The sequence below is a fragment of the Dryobates pubescens genome, chromosome 5 (assembly GCF_014839835.1).
Source record: "Dryobates pubescens isolate bDryPub1 chromosome 5, bDryPub1.pri, whole genome shotgun sequence".
In the NCBI taxonomy this organism is placed as follows: Eukaryota; Metazoa; Chordata; class Aves; order Piciformes; family Picidae; genus Dryobates; species Dryobates pubescens.
The window spans coordinates 1002720-1020271 of NC_071616.1; the positions used below are offsets into that span (position 1 = coordinate 1002720).

General features: G+C 58.9%; 1 protein-coding gene across 1 annotated transcript; it reads left to right on the top strand.

The window, feature by feature from the left end:
- The first annotated feature begins 1123 nt into the window (after positions 1–1123).
- COMMD9 (COMM domain containing 9) lies at positions 1124–6748 on the top strand. Its single transcript, XM_054161407.1, has 6 exons — positions 1124–1233; positions 1365–1490; positions 1969–2108; positions 2923–2957; positions 5803–5906; positions 6586–6748. The coding sequence occupies exons 1-6, from the start codon at positions 1177–1179 to the stop codon at positions 6724–6726; spliced, it is 603 nt and encodes a 200-aa protein (XP_054017382.1). The 5' UTR covers positions 1124–1176; the 3' UTR covers positions 6727–6748.
- Positions 6749–17552: the final 10804 nt, after the last annotated feature.

Sequence of the window (17552 nt, forward strand, 5' to 3'; positions counted from 1 at the left end):
GAGCAGAAGATTCAAGTGGATGGGAGAGGGCAAGGGGAGAGCCTCAGGGCTCCCTCAGCACAGTATCAACCAGGTTGGAAGAGACCTCCAAGATCCCCAACTCCAACCCATCACCAACCCTAACTAACCAGCCAGGGCATGGCACTGAGTGCCTCATTCAGCCTTGCCCGGCAGCCCTTCCAGGGCCTCTGACCCTCGCACCTCCCTGGGCAGCCCATTCCAATCTCTCTGTCTGGGAGGAACTGCTTTCTAAGATCCAGCACGGATTGGCTGTGAGCGCCACACTACCTGGCTCAGCCCCGCTCGCACGGCGGCTGCGATTGGGATTGCTAACCCCGAAACCGGGGCCCGGTTCTGAGGCTGGCGTAAGGCCGCGCGAGTCCGTTAATTCCCTTCCTTCCAGCGGCAGAGGGACTACAGCTCCCGGCCTGCCTGGCGCTCCCGCCTCAGCCCGGCCAAGATGGCGGCGGAGGGACTACAGCTCCCGCCCTGCCTGGCCGCTCTGCCTCAGCCGACGGCGCCAAGATGGCGGCGGAGGGACTACAGCTCCCGGCCTCCCTGGCGCTCCCCCTCAGCCGACGACGCCAAGATGGCAGCCAAGGGAGTACAGCTCCCGCCCTGCCCGGCCGGTCTGCCTCAGCTGGCGGCGCCAAGATGGCGGCGGAGGGACTACAGCTCCCGGTCTGCCCGGCCGCTCCCGCCTCAGCTGGCGGCGCCAAGATAGCGGAGGAGGGACTACAGCTCCCGCCCTGCCCGGCCGCTCCCGCCTCAGCTGGCGGCGCCAAGATAGCGGAGGAGGGACTACAGCTCCCGCCCTGCCCGGCCGCTCCCGCCTCCGCTGGCGGCGCCAAGATGGCGGCGGAGGGACTACAGCTCCCGGCCTGCCCGACCGCTCTGCCTCAGCTGGCGGCGCCAAGATGGCGGCGGAGGGACTACAGCTCCCGGTCTGCCTGGCGCTCCCGCCTCAGCTGGCGGCGCCAAGATGGCGGTGGAGGGACTACAGCTCCCGGTCTGCCCGGCCGCTCTGCCTCAGCTGACGGCGCCAAGTTGGTGACCTAAGGACTACAGCTCCCGGTCTGCCTGGCGCTCCCGCCTCAGCTGACGGCGCCAAGATGGCGGCGGAGGGACTACAGCTCCCGGCCTGCCCGCCGCTCTGCCTCAGCTGGCGGCGCCAAGATGGCGGCGGCGGTACCAAGGGACGGGGACTTCGCCGCCCTGCAGAGCCTGCTGAAGGTGAGCGGGCCGCACGGCTGTCTGGGGACGGGGCGCCCGGCCCGGCGGCGGGGCTGCCGCTGTCCCCGGGCCGCGGCTGAGCGCGTTCTTCCCTCATTCCCCACCCCCCTGCTCGCTTTGCTCCCCGCCAGGCGCCTTCGAAGGATGCTGTGCGGCAGCTGTGCCAGGAGTGCTTCTCCAGTCCGGCCGCCGGCCTCGGCCCGCTGGCGCTGCGAGCCTGCCCCGGCCTCGCCCTCAGCCCCGAGGAAGCACAGCAGGTAGGTAGGCGCGGAAACGGCGCTGGGAAGCGAGGGAAGGAGCGGCGGGACGGGACCGGCCAGGGGGACGAGGGGAAGGGGAAGGAGGGGGGACGGGGAAGGGAAGAAGGGGAGCAAGCAGGAGCGGTCCGCGGCCGTGCGGCCCCTCGGGGAGCTGCTTGCAGCCGTGGGGCTCTGCGGGCCCGCGGGCGCCGCTGCTGCAGGTGTGTTACTGTGCGCGGTAAAAGCCATCGTTCCCCCGGGGGCGCAGCCCAGAGGGGCCGCACGGGGAGGCAGAAGCTGAGCGCATGGGCTGCGCTTGCTAGAGGAGAGCGAGGACCTCGGCTGCTTGCCTCCTAAGGCAGTCGGGCAGCGTTTGGATGTGCGGCTCTGGGGACCCTGGTCTCGCCGTAGGAGCTGCTTCTGGAAGCCCGTGCAGTGTGATGCTCTGTGCGAGGCTTTTAGCCCAGTGCAGCTCTTGCTCTTCCTCCTCCTGCAGCTGGTGTCTGCTTTGCACAGCCTCACCAGGCACGTGGTGTACCGCGGCTTGACGAGGGCAGAAGATATCCTCGCTCTCTTCCCAGAAAACTTCCACCAAAACCTGAAAAACCTCCTGACTAAGATAATCTTGGAGAACATGTGAGTGCTTTCAGCTGGGAAGTTTAAAGCCTGGGTGTCTGGTTTGGTAGGGGGATGGTTGGCAGCAAGGTCTTGCAGTCACATGGGTGAGGACAAGCAGAGCTGAATGCACTGTGTCCTCGGAGTGGAACAGCATAGGATAGGCTCACAGGGTGTTAGGGGTTGGAAGGGACCTCTGGAGATCTTCAAGTCCAACCCCCTGCCAGAGCAGGAGCAGAGAATTCAACACAGGTCACACAGGAACACATCCAGTGTCAGTGGTGCCCAGGGACAGGACAAGGGGCAATGGGCACAAACCAAAACACAACACAGGTGGTTTCACTTAAACACAAAGAAAAGCTTAGGTGTGAGGGTGCTGGAGCCCTGGATCAGGCTGCCCAGAGAGGTTGTGCAATCTCCTGTGGAGGGATTCTAAAGCTGCCTGGACACTGTGGTCCTGGGCAGGCTGCTGTGGGTGAGCCTGCATTAGCAGGGAAGTTGAATTAGATCTCTGGGGGTCCCTTCCATCCCCCACCACGCTGTGGGTCTGTGTGGAGCACTGTATGCAGTAGAGGAGAGCAGCTCTGCGTGCTTGTACATCTCACTGCTAGCTCATTGCTTTGCTGGAACTGGGGAGAAAGGTGGAGGCAGCGAGTGAGCCACACTTGAGACTGCTTCACCAGCTAGCCTGCAGGGCCCACCAGTGACAGCCTCTCCTCAGCACTCAGCAGCACAGGCAGGCTCTCTCCTGTGCTTAATGCTGCAGGCTGCTGCCCTTCTGTCAGGGACAGGCTACCCTGAAGCACTGCTAGTACTGCTTTTCTTTGTTTCACAGCTCTGCTTGGAGGAATGAAGCACAAGCAAGTCAGAGTAAGTAACAGTTGGCATCTTGATGCACTTGGTGTTTTCTGAGCACTGCAGCTCCTTTTCCTAATGCAGCACAGGGGCACAGCCATTTGCCTTGGATGAAGCTGTATGGTTGTGGCAGCACAGAGCTTGGCCCAGGCCAGCAAGCTTGTGTCCAGGTCATGCTCCATGTATTGAAGCCCTAGGGAGTGCAACTGTTTGCAAAGCTTTTGAGAGTGGAGTGCTCTGACCTCCTAATGCAGGCCATGAAGTTCCTCTCAGTAAGTGTGCACCATAAAGGATGTGTTTGTGGGGGGGAAAAGCTTCTCTTTGCACATGGACTCACAGAATGATTTGGGGTGACCTCCAAAGGCCATCCAGTCCAACCCCCTTGCAGTCAGCAGGGACATCCTCCACTAGAGCAGGCTGCTTACAGCCTTGCAAAGCAAGGCCTCACTTGGAGGACTGCATCCAGCTCTGGAGCCTTCAACACAGCAAGGACATGGACCTGATGGCCACCAAGATGATCAGGGGGCTGGAGCAGCTCTGCCAGGAGGCCAGGCTGAGGGAGCTGGGGGTGTTCAGCCTGCAGAAGAGAAGGCTGCAGGCAGCCCTAAGAGCAGCCTGCCAGGACCTGAAGGGGGCTACAGGACAGCTGAATAGAATAGAATGAACCAGGTTGGAAGAGACCTTCAAGATCATGGTGTCCAACCTATCATCCAACACCACCTAATCAACTAACCCATGGCACCAAGTACCCCATCAAGTCTGCTCATAAACACCTCCAGGGATGGTGACTCCACCACATCCCCAGGCAGCACATCCCAATGGGCAATCACTCTCTCTGGGTAGAATTTCTTCCTAATATCCAGTCTGATCCTCCCCTGGCACAGCTTGAGACTGTGTCCTCTTGTTCTGGTGCTGGGTGCCTGGGAGAAGAGACCAACCCCCACCTGGCTCCAACCTCCCTGCAGGGAGTTGCAGAAAGCAAGAAGGTCTCCCCTGATCCTTCTCTTCTGCAGGCTAAGCAACCCCAGCTCCCTCAGCCTCTCCTCCCAGGGCTGTGCTCCAGACCCCTCCCCAGCTTTGTTGCCCTTCTCTGGACACCTTCCAGCAGCTCAACCTCTTTCCTAACCTGAGGAGCCCAGAACTGGACACAGGACTCAAGGTGTGGCCTAAGCAGTGCTGAGCACAGGGCACAATGACCTCCCTGCTCCTGCTGGCCACACTCTTCCTGCTGCAGGCCAGGATGCCCTTGGCCTTCTTGGCCACCTGGGCACACTGCTGGCTCATGTTCAGGCAGCTGTCAATCAGCAGCCCCAGGTCTCTCTCTGTTTGGCAGCTCTCAGCCACTCTGCCCCCAGCCTGTAGCTCTGCCTGGGGTTGCTGTGGCCAAAGTGCAGCCCCTGGCACTTGGACTTGTTGAATGCCATCCTGTTGGCCTCTGCCCATCTGTCCAGTCGGTCGAGGTCCCTCTGTAGAGCCTTTCTATCCTCTAACTGACCAACAGCTGCCCCCAGCTTGGTGTCATCTGCAAACTTGCTGATGACTGACTCAATGCCCTCCTCCAGATCATCAGTGAAGATGTTAAAGAGCACAGGGCCCAGCACTGGTCCCTGGGGCACACCACTGGTGCCTGGCTGCCAGCTGGCTGTGGCACCATTCACCACCACTCTCTGGGCTCAGCCTCCAGCCAGTTCCTAACCCAGCTCAGAGAGCTGCTGTCCCAGCCAGGAGCTGACAGCTTGGCCAGCAGTTTGCTGTGGGGGATGGTGTCCAAGGCCTTGCTGCAGTCCAGGCAGACTCCATCCACAGCCTGCCCCACAGCCACCAGGCACTCACCTGGGCATGGAAGGAGCTCAGGTTGGTCAGGCAGGAGCTGCCCTTCCTAACTCCATGCTGGCTGGGCCTGAGCCCTTGGCCATCCTGCCAGTGCTGTGTGACTGCACTCTGGATGACTGCTCCATCACCTTGCCTGGCACTGAGGGCAGGCTGCCAGGCCCTGCATTCCCTGGCTCCTCCAACCTGCCCTGCTTGTGGCTGGGCACCACGTTGGCAGCTTCCATTCCTCTGGGAGCTCTCCAGTGAGCCAGGCCTGCTGAAGAATGATGGAGAGTGGCTTGCAGCTCATCTGGCAGCTCCCTCAGCACCCTAGGATGGAGCTCATCGGCTCCCATGGACTTGTGGGGATCCAAGTGGCTGAGCAGGTCTCTAACTACCCCCTCCTGGATCACAGAGGAACTGTGCTGCTCCCTGGCTCCTTCTGCCAGCTCTGCAGGCCAGCTGTCTGGAAGATGTTCTGTCCTAGGCAAAGAAGGTGTTAAGTACCTCTGCCTTTTCCTCATCTTTTGTTACTGTGGGGAGGGACTTTTTAGGATGTCAGGGAGTGATAAGACTGGGGGAATGGATCCAAGCTAGAGGAGGGTAGATTCAGATTGGATGTGAGGAAGAAGTTGTTGCCCAGGAGGGTGGTGAGAGCCTGGCACAGGTTGCCCAGGGAGGTGGTGGCAGCCTCCTGCCTGGAGGTGTTTGCAGCCAGGCTGGAGGTGGCTGTGAGCAACCTGCTGTGGTGTGAGGTGTCCCTGCCCATGGCAGGGGGTTGGCACTGGCTGAGCCTTGAGCTCCCTTCCAGCCCTGACAGTTCTGTGATTCTATGGGTGAATCCTGTCCTCTTGGTGCCCTGTGGGGGCCCTCAGTGTCTGGCTCATTGCAGAGGAAGATGATGTGACCCCACACAGCAGCACTGAAGTTGTGTGCTTGCCAGGGCCAGAGCTGGGGAAGCAGGCCCATGGTAGGAGTCCCAGGTGCTGGAGCCTGGTGCCACCATGCCCTGCTGGGCCTAGCTGTCCCTTTCCTTTCACTCCTGCAGTCTCCCTGCCTCGCCTGGTTGACATGGACTGGAGGGTGGACATCAAGACATCTTCAGACAGCATCAGCAGAATGGCAGTCCCCACCTGCCTGCTTCAGCTGAAGGTAATGTCAGGGAGCCTGGAGGGAGGGGGCAGGACCCAAATGCCCAAGGCCAACCCCTGAGACAGTGGCACTGTGAAATGCTTCAGACAGGCACCTGCTGCTGCTGGGCAGTTAGCAGCCTTTCTGGGATGGTCTTTGACATACCACAGAGCCTGGAGGTGATGTGTGTGAGGGAAGTCCTCGCAAGGGAGGATCTGTGAGGATGCAGGAGGGCAGCAGATGTGTTCCTGGTCACTGCAGAAAGAGAGAGGATGAATTACTGAAGTTGTTGCCCTTCAATTTGAAGCCACCTGGGGGAAGGGAATCTCCCCCTCTGCTCTCCTGACACCCCACCAGCAGTCCTGTGTCCAGCTCTGCTCCTCCCAGCACAAGAGGGACATGGCCCCTGCTGGAGTAGGTCCAGAAGAGGACAGAGAGATGATCAGAGGGCTGGAGAACCCCCCTGCAGGGACAGGCTGAGAGAGTTTGGGCTGTTCAGCCTGGAGCAAGGCTCCTGGGAGACCTCAGAGCAGCTTCCAGTGCCTGAAGGGGGCTGCAAGGGAGCTGGGGAGGGGCTGGATGGAGCTGGGTGCCAAGGTGAGAGCATTTCTCTGTTAGACACTGCCTGTGACAGTGACACTGGGGAAAAACCACAGCAGTTCATTGTTCAGACAGCTAACCTCTGCATTCCTATTGGCAGGTCCAGGAAGATGTTGCCTTGTGTGGGAGCAGCCCTGTGGTCTCTGCAGTGACTGTGGAGCTGAGCAAGGAAACCCTGGACACCATGCTGGAGGGGCTGGGCAGGATCCGGGACCAGCTCTCCGCCGTTGCCTCCAAATGACCGCAGGGAGTGCAGCAGGGAGGAGGAGGGGAGGCATGCTCCACCTGCAGCTCTCAGCAGTCCCAGCCCGGTGTCCCACCTTTCCTGGGCTGCTCTGGGGTTAACCATCAGACCAAACAGCTTTCTTCCTTAATTGGATAGCTTTGGGAAAGCTAACAGCTCAAGAGCCCTTTGGCCTGCTGCCAGAGTGTGCTGTTGAGCTGAAGCTGGCCTCTTCCATTTCAGAGGAGGATTTGAGGCTCAGAGCTTGGCTTAGTCACAGGGGTCATAATGGGCAGCAGCAAACAGCTGCAGCCAGTGAAGGAAGTGCTCTGTGTCTGCCCCTAAATGAGGTGCTGAAAGGCTGGAGCTGGCTGATGGGCAGCTGAGGGGGGTGCTGCCCTTGGGAGCGTGGCTGCTCTGAAGTGCAGGCTGGAGGGAGCACTCTGCCTGTCAGGGGAGCACTCTGCCTGTCAGGGGAGCACTCTGCCTGTCAGGGGAGCACAGACTGATTGCAGGATAATGCTTTGAAAGAGAGCAAGGATGCTACCCCACACTCCCTTCTCATCAGCTTCACAGCACCATTTGCACACTCAGCAGGGCTGAATGTCTGGAGCAGCAAATAATTCCCTCCTTCCCCTGGAAAAGAAAATGAGCTCAGGCAGTCCATGGTTGGGTTTGGTTAGGCTTTGGGCTGTGCCTTCCCTGCACAAACCCAGGCTGGGACAATAAACAATTGGTGGCTGTTCCCTGTACTGTAGGGAGCTCTTCAGTGGCAGCCTGTGCCTGCACTCCCAAAGTGTGCTGCTGGGGGCTCTTGTGTGACTCATTAAAAACTGAACTCACTCATTTGGTGAATCCTTTCCAGTGCAGAGCCTGGGGGTGTCCTGGGCTGCCTCAGTCTCCTTGTCATGGTGCACACTTCCTAGGCTGCTGCACCCTCAGCAAGTCTGCAGGTGACACCAAGCTGAGTGCTGTGGTTGCTCAGTCTGAAGGACAGGATGGAGGCATCCAGAGGCACCTGGCCAGGCTGGAGAGCTGGCTGAGGAGAACCTCAGGAGGTTCAACAAGGCAAAGTGCAAGGTCCTGCACCTGGGTCAGGGCAATCCTAGAGATCAGTCCAGGCTGGGGGAGGATGAGATTGAGAGCAGCCCTGCAGGGAAGGGCTTGGGGTGCTGGTGGGGGAGAAGCTGGACAGGAGCCAGCAGTGTGAGCTGGCAGCACAGAAGGCCAAGGGCAGCCTGGGCTGCATCCAAAGCAGTGTGGCCAGAGATGGAGAGAGAGGATTCTGCCTCTCTGCTCTGCTCTGTGAGACCTCTCCTGCAGGGCTGTGTCCACCTCTGGAGCCCTCAGCACAGCAAGGACATGGACCTGATGGAGAGGCTCCAGAGGAGGCCACCAAGGTGATCAGGGGCTGGAGCAGCTCTGCCTGGAGGCCAGGCTGAGGGAGCTGGGGGTGTTCAGCCTGGAGAAGAGAAGGCTCCAGGCAGCCCTAAGAGCAGCCTGCCAGGACCTGAAGGGGGCTACAAGAAGGCTGCAGAGGGACTGTTGGCAAAGGCCTGCAGGGACAGGCCCAGGGGCAATGGTTTGGAATGAGAGCAGAGCAGATTGAGATTGGATGTGAGCAACAAGTTCTGCAGCAGGAGGCTGCTGGGACACTGCAGGAGGTTGCCCAGGGAGGTGGCTGAGGCCTCATGCCTGGAGCTGTTGAAGGTGAGGCTGGAGAAGGCTGTGAGCAGCCTGCTGCAGTGGAGGATGTCCCTGCTGAGTGCAGGGGGTTGGGTTGGATGCCCTCTGGAGGTCCCTTCCAACCCAGCCCATTCCATGATTTTTTTGGCTCACATCAGTGGTGCCAGGAGAGCTGAGTCTGCTCAGCCAGAGGTGTAGAGAACAAGAGAGGCTCAGCAGGGCTCTCATTACCTGGCCAGCAAGAGTGCTTCCCATTCAGGTCCTGCTTTCAGAGCCTGCTCCACAGAGAGGCAGTAGTGCAGCTGCTCTTGCAGGCACTCAGATGGGATCTATTTCATCAAGTGATTACTCTCTTAAAGGCAGTTGGGTTTTTATCCTCCCTCCACAGACTGCCTGCCACGTGCTTGGCCTGAATGTGTTCCACATGCTTTACCTTCAGCTTGTTCCTGTGCCAGCACTCCCCTCTTCAGCTTACTGCTCTCACTGAATGTTAGGGGCTGGGAGGCACCTCCAGAGATCACCAGGCCAAGCCCCCTGCCAGAGCAGAGCACCCAGGGCAGCTCACACAGAACACATCCAGGGGGGGCTGGAAAGGCTCCAGAGCAGGAGGCTCCACAGCCCCCCTGGGCAGCCTGCTCCAGGCTCCAGCACCCTCACCACACAGAAGTGGTTCCTCGTGTTGAGGTGGAACCTCCTGGGCTCCAGCTTGGACCTCTTCCTTGTCGTGTCACTGGGCACCCCCAAACAGAGCCTGGCCCCTTCATCCTGACCCCCAGCCCTCAGCTATTGATAGATATTGATCAGATCCCTCTCAGCCTTCTCCAGAACCCCAGAGAAAGGTTTTGGTTGGACAAGCCCTTTCAGCTCACCCACTCCAACCATTCTCCAACTCCACCCAGGCTGGTGCTAAGCCATGGCCCTCAGCACCACAGCTCTGCCTCTTGGAAGCACCTCCAGGGATGGGGATTCAGCCACCCCCCTGGGCAGCCTGTGCCAGGCTTTGAGAACCCTTACAGCAAAGGAGTTGCTTCTGATGTCCAACCTGATCCTCACCTGTGGCAACCTGAGGCCAACCAGAGCTACAGGCTGGGGTCAGAGTGGCTGAGAGCTGCCAAACAGAGAGGGACCTGGGGGTGCTGATTGACAGCTGCCTGAACAGGAGCCAGCAGTGTGCCCAGGGGGCCAAGAAGGCCAAGGGCATCCTGGCCTGCAGCAGGAAGAGTGTGGCCAGCAGGAGCAGGGAGGTCATTGTGCCCTGTGCTCAGCACTGGTGAGGCCACACCTTGAGTCCTGTGTCCAGTTCTGGGCCCCTCAGTTTAAGAAGGACATTGAGAGACTTGAAGGTGTCCAGAGAAGGGCAACAAGGCTGGGGAGAGGCCTTGAGCACAGCCCTGTGAGGAGAGGCTGAGGGAGCTGGGGTTGCTTAGCCTGGAGAAGAGGAGGCTCAGGGGAGACCTTGCTCTCTGCAGCTCCCTGAAGGGAGGTTGTAGCCAGCTGGGGGTTGGTCTCTGCTCCCAGGCACCCAGAATGTTATGGGCTGGGAGGCACCTCCAGAGGTCATCCAGCCCAAGCCCCTGCCAGAGCAGAGCACCCAGGGCAGCTCACACAGGAACACATCCAGGGGGGGTTGGAAAGGCTCCAGAGCAGGAGACTCCACAACCTCTCTGGGCAGACTGCTCCAGGCTCCAGCACCCTCACAAAGGTTTCCCTTCTGTTCCCCTGGCACCTCCTCTGCTCCAGCTTGCCCCCAGTGCCCCTTGTGCTGCCCTTGGCCATCCCTGAGCAGAGCCTGGCTCTGTCCTCCAGCACTGCCCTGCACAGCTTTATCCCCAGCACTGAGGGCAGCCCTCAGGCTCCTCTGCTCCCAGCTCCCAGCCCCAGCTCCCTCAGCCTGTGCTCATAGGGAGATGTTCCACTGCCTGCAGCAGCTTTGTGCCTCTGGGCTGGGCTCTCTCAAGCAGTTCCCTGAGGTCCTGCTTGACCTGAGGGGCCCAGAACTGGACACAATATTCCAGATGTGCCCTGACCAGGGCAGTGTAGAGGTGCAGGAGAACCTCTCTGGAGCTGTGCACCACAGCCCTTCAAATCCAGCCCAGGATGCCCTTGGCCACAAGTGCCCATGGCTGGCTCCTGGGCATCCTGCTCTCCTCCAGGACCCCCAGGTTCCCTTTTCCCAGAGCTGCTCTGCAGCCTGTACTGGTCCTGTCCTACCCTTTCATTATGCCCTTGTGAAGCATGAAAGCCCTCTGCCCTTCTGAAGGCTGAGCCTACCAAGCTCTGTGTTCTGCTCCTTGTGGCATGGTTGTGGCCATTCTGCACTTCCAGTTTGGAGTCCCCTTAAATGGGGGCCACCAGAACTGGGGGTTCCTGGAGGAGACCAGTCCAAGAGCATCAGTAAGGAACAGAGCTGTCATACTATGGGACTTACCTGCATGACCATCTCCTGCTTGGAAACCAGAAGCCTTCCTTGTCAGCTGGAGCTGGAAAACTCCATGTTCATGGAATCACAGAGCTGTCAGGGCTGGAAGGGAGCTCAAGGCTCAGCCAGTCCCAACCCCCTGCCATGGGCAGGGACACCTCACACCACAGCAGGTTGCTCACAGCCACCTCCAGCCTGGCTGCAAACACCTCCAGGCAGGAGGCTTCCACCACCTCCCTGGGCAGCCTGTGCCAGGCTCTCACCACCCTCCTGGGCAACAACTTCTTCCTCACAGCCAATCTCAGTCTCCCCACTTGTAGCTGTGCTGGTATTGGAGGAACAGACCCCACACACACACCCCTCACCCCCAGCTACACTGACTACCAAGTGGTGCAACATGTCCTGCACCCTGAGGGTGGTGGAAGCACCACCCCAGTCTCCAGCAGTGATTCTCCAGTTGTGATTCTTGGTGCTTTTGGTTTTGCCTTCACATGCACTGCACAGCCCCGGTGCCAGGACTGTGTGCCATGAATCACCCCAGAGGGGTATGGAGTGGTGAGGGGCTGCAGGACCAGTCTGGCTCCTAGGTGCTGACTGGTAAGGCCTGGTCAGTGGCTGCCTCACCTGCCTGTGCCTCAGTACTGGGACAGAGAATCACAGAATGGTTTGGGCTGGAAGGGCCCTCCAAAGGGCATGCAGTCCAACCCCCTGCACTCAGCAGGGACATCCTCCCCTACAGCAGGCTGCTCACAGCCTTCTCCAGCCTCACCTTGGATATCTGCAGGCATGGGTCTTCCACTACCTCCCTGGGCAACCTCCTGCAGTGTCCCAGCAGCCTCCTGCTGCAGAACTTGTTGCTCACATCCAATCTCAATCTGCTGCAGGGTCGTTGCCCCTTGCCCTGCTGCTGCACCCCCCTGTAAACATTCCCTGCCCAGCTCTCTTGCAGGCCCCATTCCAAGCGGTCCGTTCTGTGATCCCACGAAGGAACAAGAGTGGGAATGAAGGGAAGGAATGCAGGAGCTCGGTGCCTCTGTCCCCAGGAGGTGGCGAGCTTGGCCTCCCGTGTCTATTGCCTCTGCAGCCCGCCGGCAGAAAGCAGCAGCCTGGGCTCCTCTCCAGCACGGGATGCTCCCTGGTGCTGCTCTCCCGGTTCGGGGGCCGTTGGGTGACCAATGAAGGCACCACCGCTGCTGCTGTACAGCAACGAGACTCCAGAAACGCAGAGAGCAGCCAACCCCAGAGTCCTCCACTGTAGCGTTGTGGAATCCCTAGGATTAGAGTCTTGGAGTGTCCTTAACAGCAGCAGGAGTCCTGGAAGCCCTTAGCGGAGGAAGCAGCTAACAGAAGTCCTCAGCATACCCCTAGCAGCATCCCTGCACCGAAGCCCTGACCAGAAGGAGATAACAGAAGCAGAATCCCCAGCAGCCCTAAACTCCCCAGTCTGCTCCTAACCTAAAGCCCTAATCCCAGTAACTCTTGCTCAGAGTGGCTGGGGTTTATCAACTCTTTGTTATCAACCCCTTACCCGGTAAACCCCAACCACAAGCTGTGCCAGGGGAGGTTTAGGCTGGATGTTAGGAAGAAGTTCTTCCCAGCAAGAGAGATTGGCCTTTGGACTGGGCTGCCCAGGGAGGTGGTGGAGTCCCCATCCCTGGAGGTGTTTAGGAAGAGCCTGGATGGGGCCCTTGGTGCCATGGTTGAGTTGATCAGATGGTGTTGGGTGGGAGGTTGGACTGGATGATCACAAAGGTCTCTTCCAACCTGGTCTATTCTATTCTATTCTATTCTATTCTATTCTATTCTATTCTATTCTATTCCATTCCATTCCATTCCATCTCATCCCATCTCATCCCATCCCATCCCATCCCATTCCCACAGATGAGCTAAAATCTTTTCCCAGTGAGAGGTGCCAGTGTGTCCAGGAGGTGGCTTCTGCAGCACATGCCAGCCCGAGGCTCCCAGCAATAGGATGTGCTTCTTGGCACCTGTGGAGTGTGATTATTCCTGCACCCTGCATGCATCCAGCAGCTGCCCTCAGGCCGGTGGCTGCAGCACTCCAGTGCCTGCAAAGACGAAGAGCCTTTCACCTGAGCAGCAAACAGAGGGGGGATCTGCTCAGCAAAAGGGCTCTCAGCTGCTGCCAGCTCCGTGGGCTGGAAGAGCTGAGCACAATGCAGGGGAAGCTGCTAGGAGCAGAGGGGTCTCTGCTGGCTGCCAGTCAGTTTAAGACCAGAGCAGTAGGAGCCTTTCCCTTTCTTTGCCAGCTTAGGTGAAAATTCCCCCAGGGAGAGCTCTGGCATCTGGGAGGGCAGGCACAGTCCTCGTGTCGAGAGGGGTGGAGAAAGCTTGGAAGAGCTCCAAACTGGCCCATCTTAGCTGAGCCAAGCTTGTCTGTAAATAAAGGTGAGCAGGCCACTGTAAAAACCATCCCTGGAGCTAGAAGGGCTCATGTCAGAGAAGCACAGAGCCAGAGAGTCATCTCTGCCAGAAAAGCCCTTCCAGATCACCCACTCCAACCATTCCCCAGGTCTGCCCAGGCTGGGGCTAAACCACGTTCCTCAGCACCCCCTCTCTGAAACACCTCCAGGGAAGGAGCTTCAGCCACCTCCCTGGGCAGCCAGTAGCAGCCTCTGTAAACCCTTTCATGAAGAAGTTTCTTCTACTGTTCAACCTGAACCTCCCTTGGGGCAGCTTGAGGCCATTTCCTCCCATCCTATCACTCGTAACTCAGGAGAAGAGACCAAGCCCCACCTGGCTCCAGCCTCCTCTCAGGGAGCTGTAGAGAGCAGTGAGGTCTTCCCTCAGCCTCCTCTTCTCCAGGCTAAACACCCTCAGGTCCCTCAGCTGCTCCTCACCACCCCTGTTCTCTAGACCCTTCCTCAGCTTTGTTGCCCTATTTGGAGCTGCTCCAGCCCCTCAATGTCCTTCTGGGAGTGAGGAGCCCCACACTGAATCCAGGACTCAAGATGTGTCCTCACCAGTGCCCAGTACAGGCACTGCCCTGGTCCTGCTTGGCCACACCACTGCTGATCCAGGCCAGGCTGCTGGTGGCCTTCTTGGCCACCTGGGCACAGCCTGGCTCCTCTCCAGCCAGCTGCCAATCAGCAGCCCCCACCTGGGCCATGTCCAGCCCTGGGCAGTGACACTGATTTCATAGGATCACAGAACTGTCAGGGTTGGAAGGGACCTCGAGGATCATCCAGATCCAGCCCCCTGCCATGGGCAGGGACACCTCACACCACAGCAGGTTGCTCACAGCCACCTCCAGCCTGGCTGCAAACACCTCCAGGGGTGGCCTTTATAGAACTGCAGCTCTTGGTGCCACCTCTGAGACCCCAGGAAGCCTGAAGCAGGTGGCCTGGGTGGGAGTGCAGGCAGGGCCTGGAAATGCAAACGTCTGGGCTTGTGCTTGTCTCTGCTGTGAATTGTGAGCATCTTCATCCTTGTCTGGCAGGTAGAAGGCTGGGTTCCAGCTATGTGGGGGGAAGAGAGGCTAATTAACTGACCTGCTTGCTATGAGGCTTCTTCAAGGGAAGGACCTTGTGAGTGTGCTGAGCACAGAGCCAAGAAAAGGAGGTCAGTGCCAGAGCCTCCTGCTCCCTGGGACACGGCACGGGCTGAGGGGGTCTGCTGTTGCTGCCTCCAAAGGAAACAGTGCTGTGCAGAGCTCATCTCTGCCTCTGGTGCCACAGCTTGGGGGGAAGAAAAACCCAACAGGCTTCATCTGCTGACCTTAACCCTGAGTGGCTGCTCCAATGTTCTTCAAAGGAAGAAGAGCCTGCTGGGGTTCACAGCTGAGAGCAAGTCTTCATCTCTCCCTGCCCCACTTGAGAAGCCTCTCCTGCCTCACTCGCCTGCAGAAGGCAGCTGTGGATGGAGGCCACCCTGAGAGAGCAACTTCTCTGCCTGTTTTGGTTTGCCTCCTTTTGCTTTGCCTCACTTTCAGACCTTCCACACAAACCAGCACCTTCCAGGACAGTCCCCCTGGGACACCCCCTCCTCCCTTCCCCTCTCCAGCAGCAGCTTGGCCCTTAGCCTTGCCTCTCCTTGCACAGAGCTGTGTCTGTGGAGAGACCTCACTGGGCACAGGGGAAGATATTGAAGGAACTTTAGGAATACTTCTTCGGGGTGAGGGTGCCACTGGAGCCCTGGTGTGAAGTATCCTTCTCTGGAGAGCCTCCAAACCCACCTGACGTGTTCCTGGGTGATTTACTCCAGGTGCCGCTGCTTTAGCCAGGCAGGTTGGATTGGATGATGTCCAGAGGAGTCTTCCACCCCACACCAGGCTGGGATTCTCCATGCCTTGCAGCAGCCTGATGTCTGTGGGATGCAGGTGCCCATGCAGAGCTGGGGGAGCTGGGGTGGTTAGCCCGGAGAAGAGGAGGCTCAGGGGAGACCTCATTGCTCTCTCCAACTCCCTGAAGGGAGGTTGGAGCCAGGTGGGGGTTGGGCTCTTCTCCCAGGAACAAGAGCATACAGTCTCAAGCTGTGCCAGGGGGAACTTTAGGCTGGATCTTAGAAAGTTCTTCCCAGCAAGAGAGATTTGCCATTGGCATGAGCTGCCCAGGGAGGTGGTGGGGTTGATGTCCCTGTTGGTATCACAGTCTCACAGTATCACCAAGGTTGGAAGAGACCTCAAAGATCATTGAGTCCAACCTGTCTCCACAGACCTCATGGCTAGACCATGGCACCAAGTGCCACATCCAATCCCCTCTTGAACACCTCCAGGGATGGGGACTCCACCACCTCCCTGGGCAGCACATCCCAGTGACGAACGACTCGCTCAGTGAAGAACTTTCTCCTCACCTCCAGCCTAAACCTCCCCTGGCACAGCTTGAGACTGTGTCCTCTTGTTCTGGTGCTGGGTGCCTGGGAGAAGAGACCAACACCCTCCTGGCTACAGCCTCCCTTCAGGGAGTTGGAGAGAGCAAGAAGGTCTCCCCTGAGCCTCCTCTTCTCCAGGCTAAGCAACCCCAGCTCCCTCAGCCTCTCCTCACAGGGCTGTGCTCCAGACCCCTCCCCAGCTTTGTTGCCCTTCTCTGGACACCTTCAAGTCTCTCAATGTCCTTCCTAACCTGAGGAGCCCAGAACTGGACACAGGACTCGAGGTGTGGCCTGAGCAGTGCTGAGCACAGGGCACAATGACCTCCCTGCTCCTGCTGGCCACACTCTTCCTGATGCAGGCCAGGATGCCCTTGGCCTTCTTGGCTACCTGGGCACACTGCTGGCTCCTGTTCAGGCAGCTGTCAATCAGCACCCCCAGGTCCCTCTCTGTTTGGCAGCTCTCAGCCACTCTGCCCCCAGCCTGTAGCTCTGCCTGGGGTTGCTGTGGCCAAAGTGCAGCCCCTGGCACTTGGACTTGTTGAATGCCATCCTGTTGGCCTCTGCCCATCTGTCCAGCCTGGCAAGGTCCCTCTGCAGAGCCCTTCTGCCCTCTAACTGACCAACATCTGCCCCCAGCTTGGTGTCATCTGCAAACTTGCTGATGACTGACTCAATCCCTTCCTCCAGATCATCAATGAAGATGTTAAAGAGGATGGGGCCCAGCACTGCTCCCTGGGGCACACCACTGGTGCCTGGCTGCCAGCTGGCTGTGGCACCATTCACCACCACTCTCTGGGCTCAGCCTCCAGCCAGTTCCTAACCCAGCTCAGAGAGCTGCTGTCCCAGCCAGGGGCTGACAGCTTGGCCAGCAGTTTGCTGTGGGGGATGGTGTCCAAGGCCTTGCTGAGGTCCAGGCAGACTCCATCCACAGCCTGCTCCAAATCTACCAGGCAGTCACTGGGCATGGAAGGAGCTCAGGTTGGTCAGGCAGGAGCTGCCCTTCCTAACTCCATGCTGGCTGGGCCTGAGCCCTTGGCCATGCTTCAGGTGCAGTTATTGCCCCCAGGATAATCTGCTCCATCACTTTCCCTGGCACTGAGGTCAGGCTGCCAGGCCTGGAGTTTCCAGGTTCCTCCATCCCACCCTGCTTGTGGATGGGGACCACCTTGGCCAGTTTCAGTCACCTGGGACCTCTCCAGTGAGCCAGGACTGGAGGAAAATGATGGAGAGCGGCTTGGCAGCTCATCTGCCAGCTCTCTCAGCACCCTAGAGTGGATCCCATCCGGTCCCATGGACTTGTGAGTGTCCAAGTGGCTCAGCAGGTCCCCAGCTAATTCCTCATGGATTTCCAGGGCATCACACTGCTCCCTGACCCCATTGCCCAGCTCAGGAGGCCACTGGTCCTGAACTCCTGCCTGGCTGTTAAACATGGAGGCAGAGAAGGTGTTCAGGCCTCAGCCTTTGCCTCGTCTTAAGTGTTTAAGAAGATCCTGGATGAGGCACTCAGTGCCATGGTCTGGTTGGTTAGTTAGGGTTGGGTGATCAGTTGGACTTGATGACCTTGGAGGTCTCTTCCACCCTGACTGTTCCTGTGATTCCCAAGGAGCCCAGCCTGGGTGGCTGTCACCCGCTCACTGACACAGCTTCCATCTCCACAGCCAGCTCCCTGCTGCCCAGGCTGTTCTGTTTCTGCCAGAGCTGCCTGGTTTCCCGTGCTGGCTGCAGGATTTGCTGCCCAATAAACCTGTCCTGGAGGGCAGGCCAGCCTGGCCAGGCCCTCAGGAGGATCTGCAGAGCCTGCAGTGATGGATCACTCCAATAACCCTGAGACCAGGCAGAGGCAGGGCACCAGGTCGGGGCCGAGTCAGGCTTCAGCCAGCCTCAGTGATAGATCAAATATATCTTGTGTTGG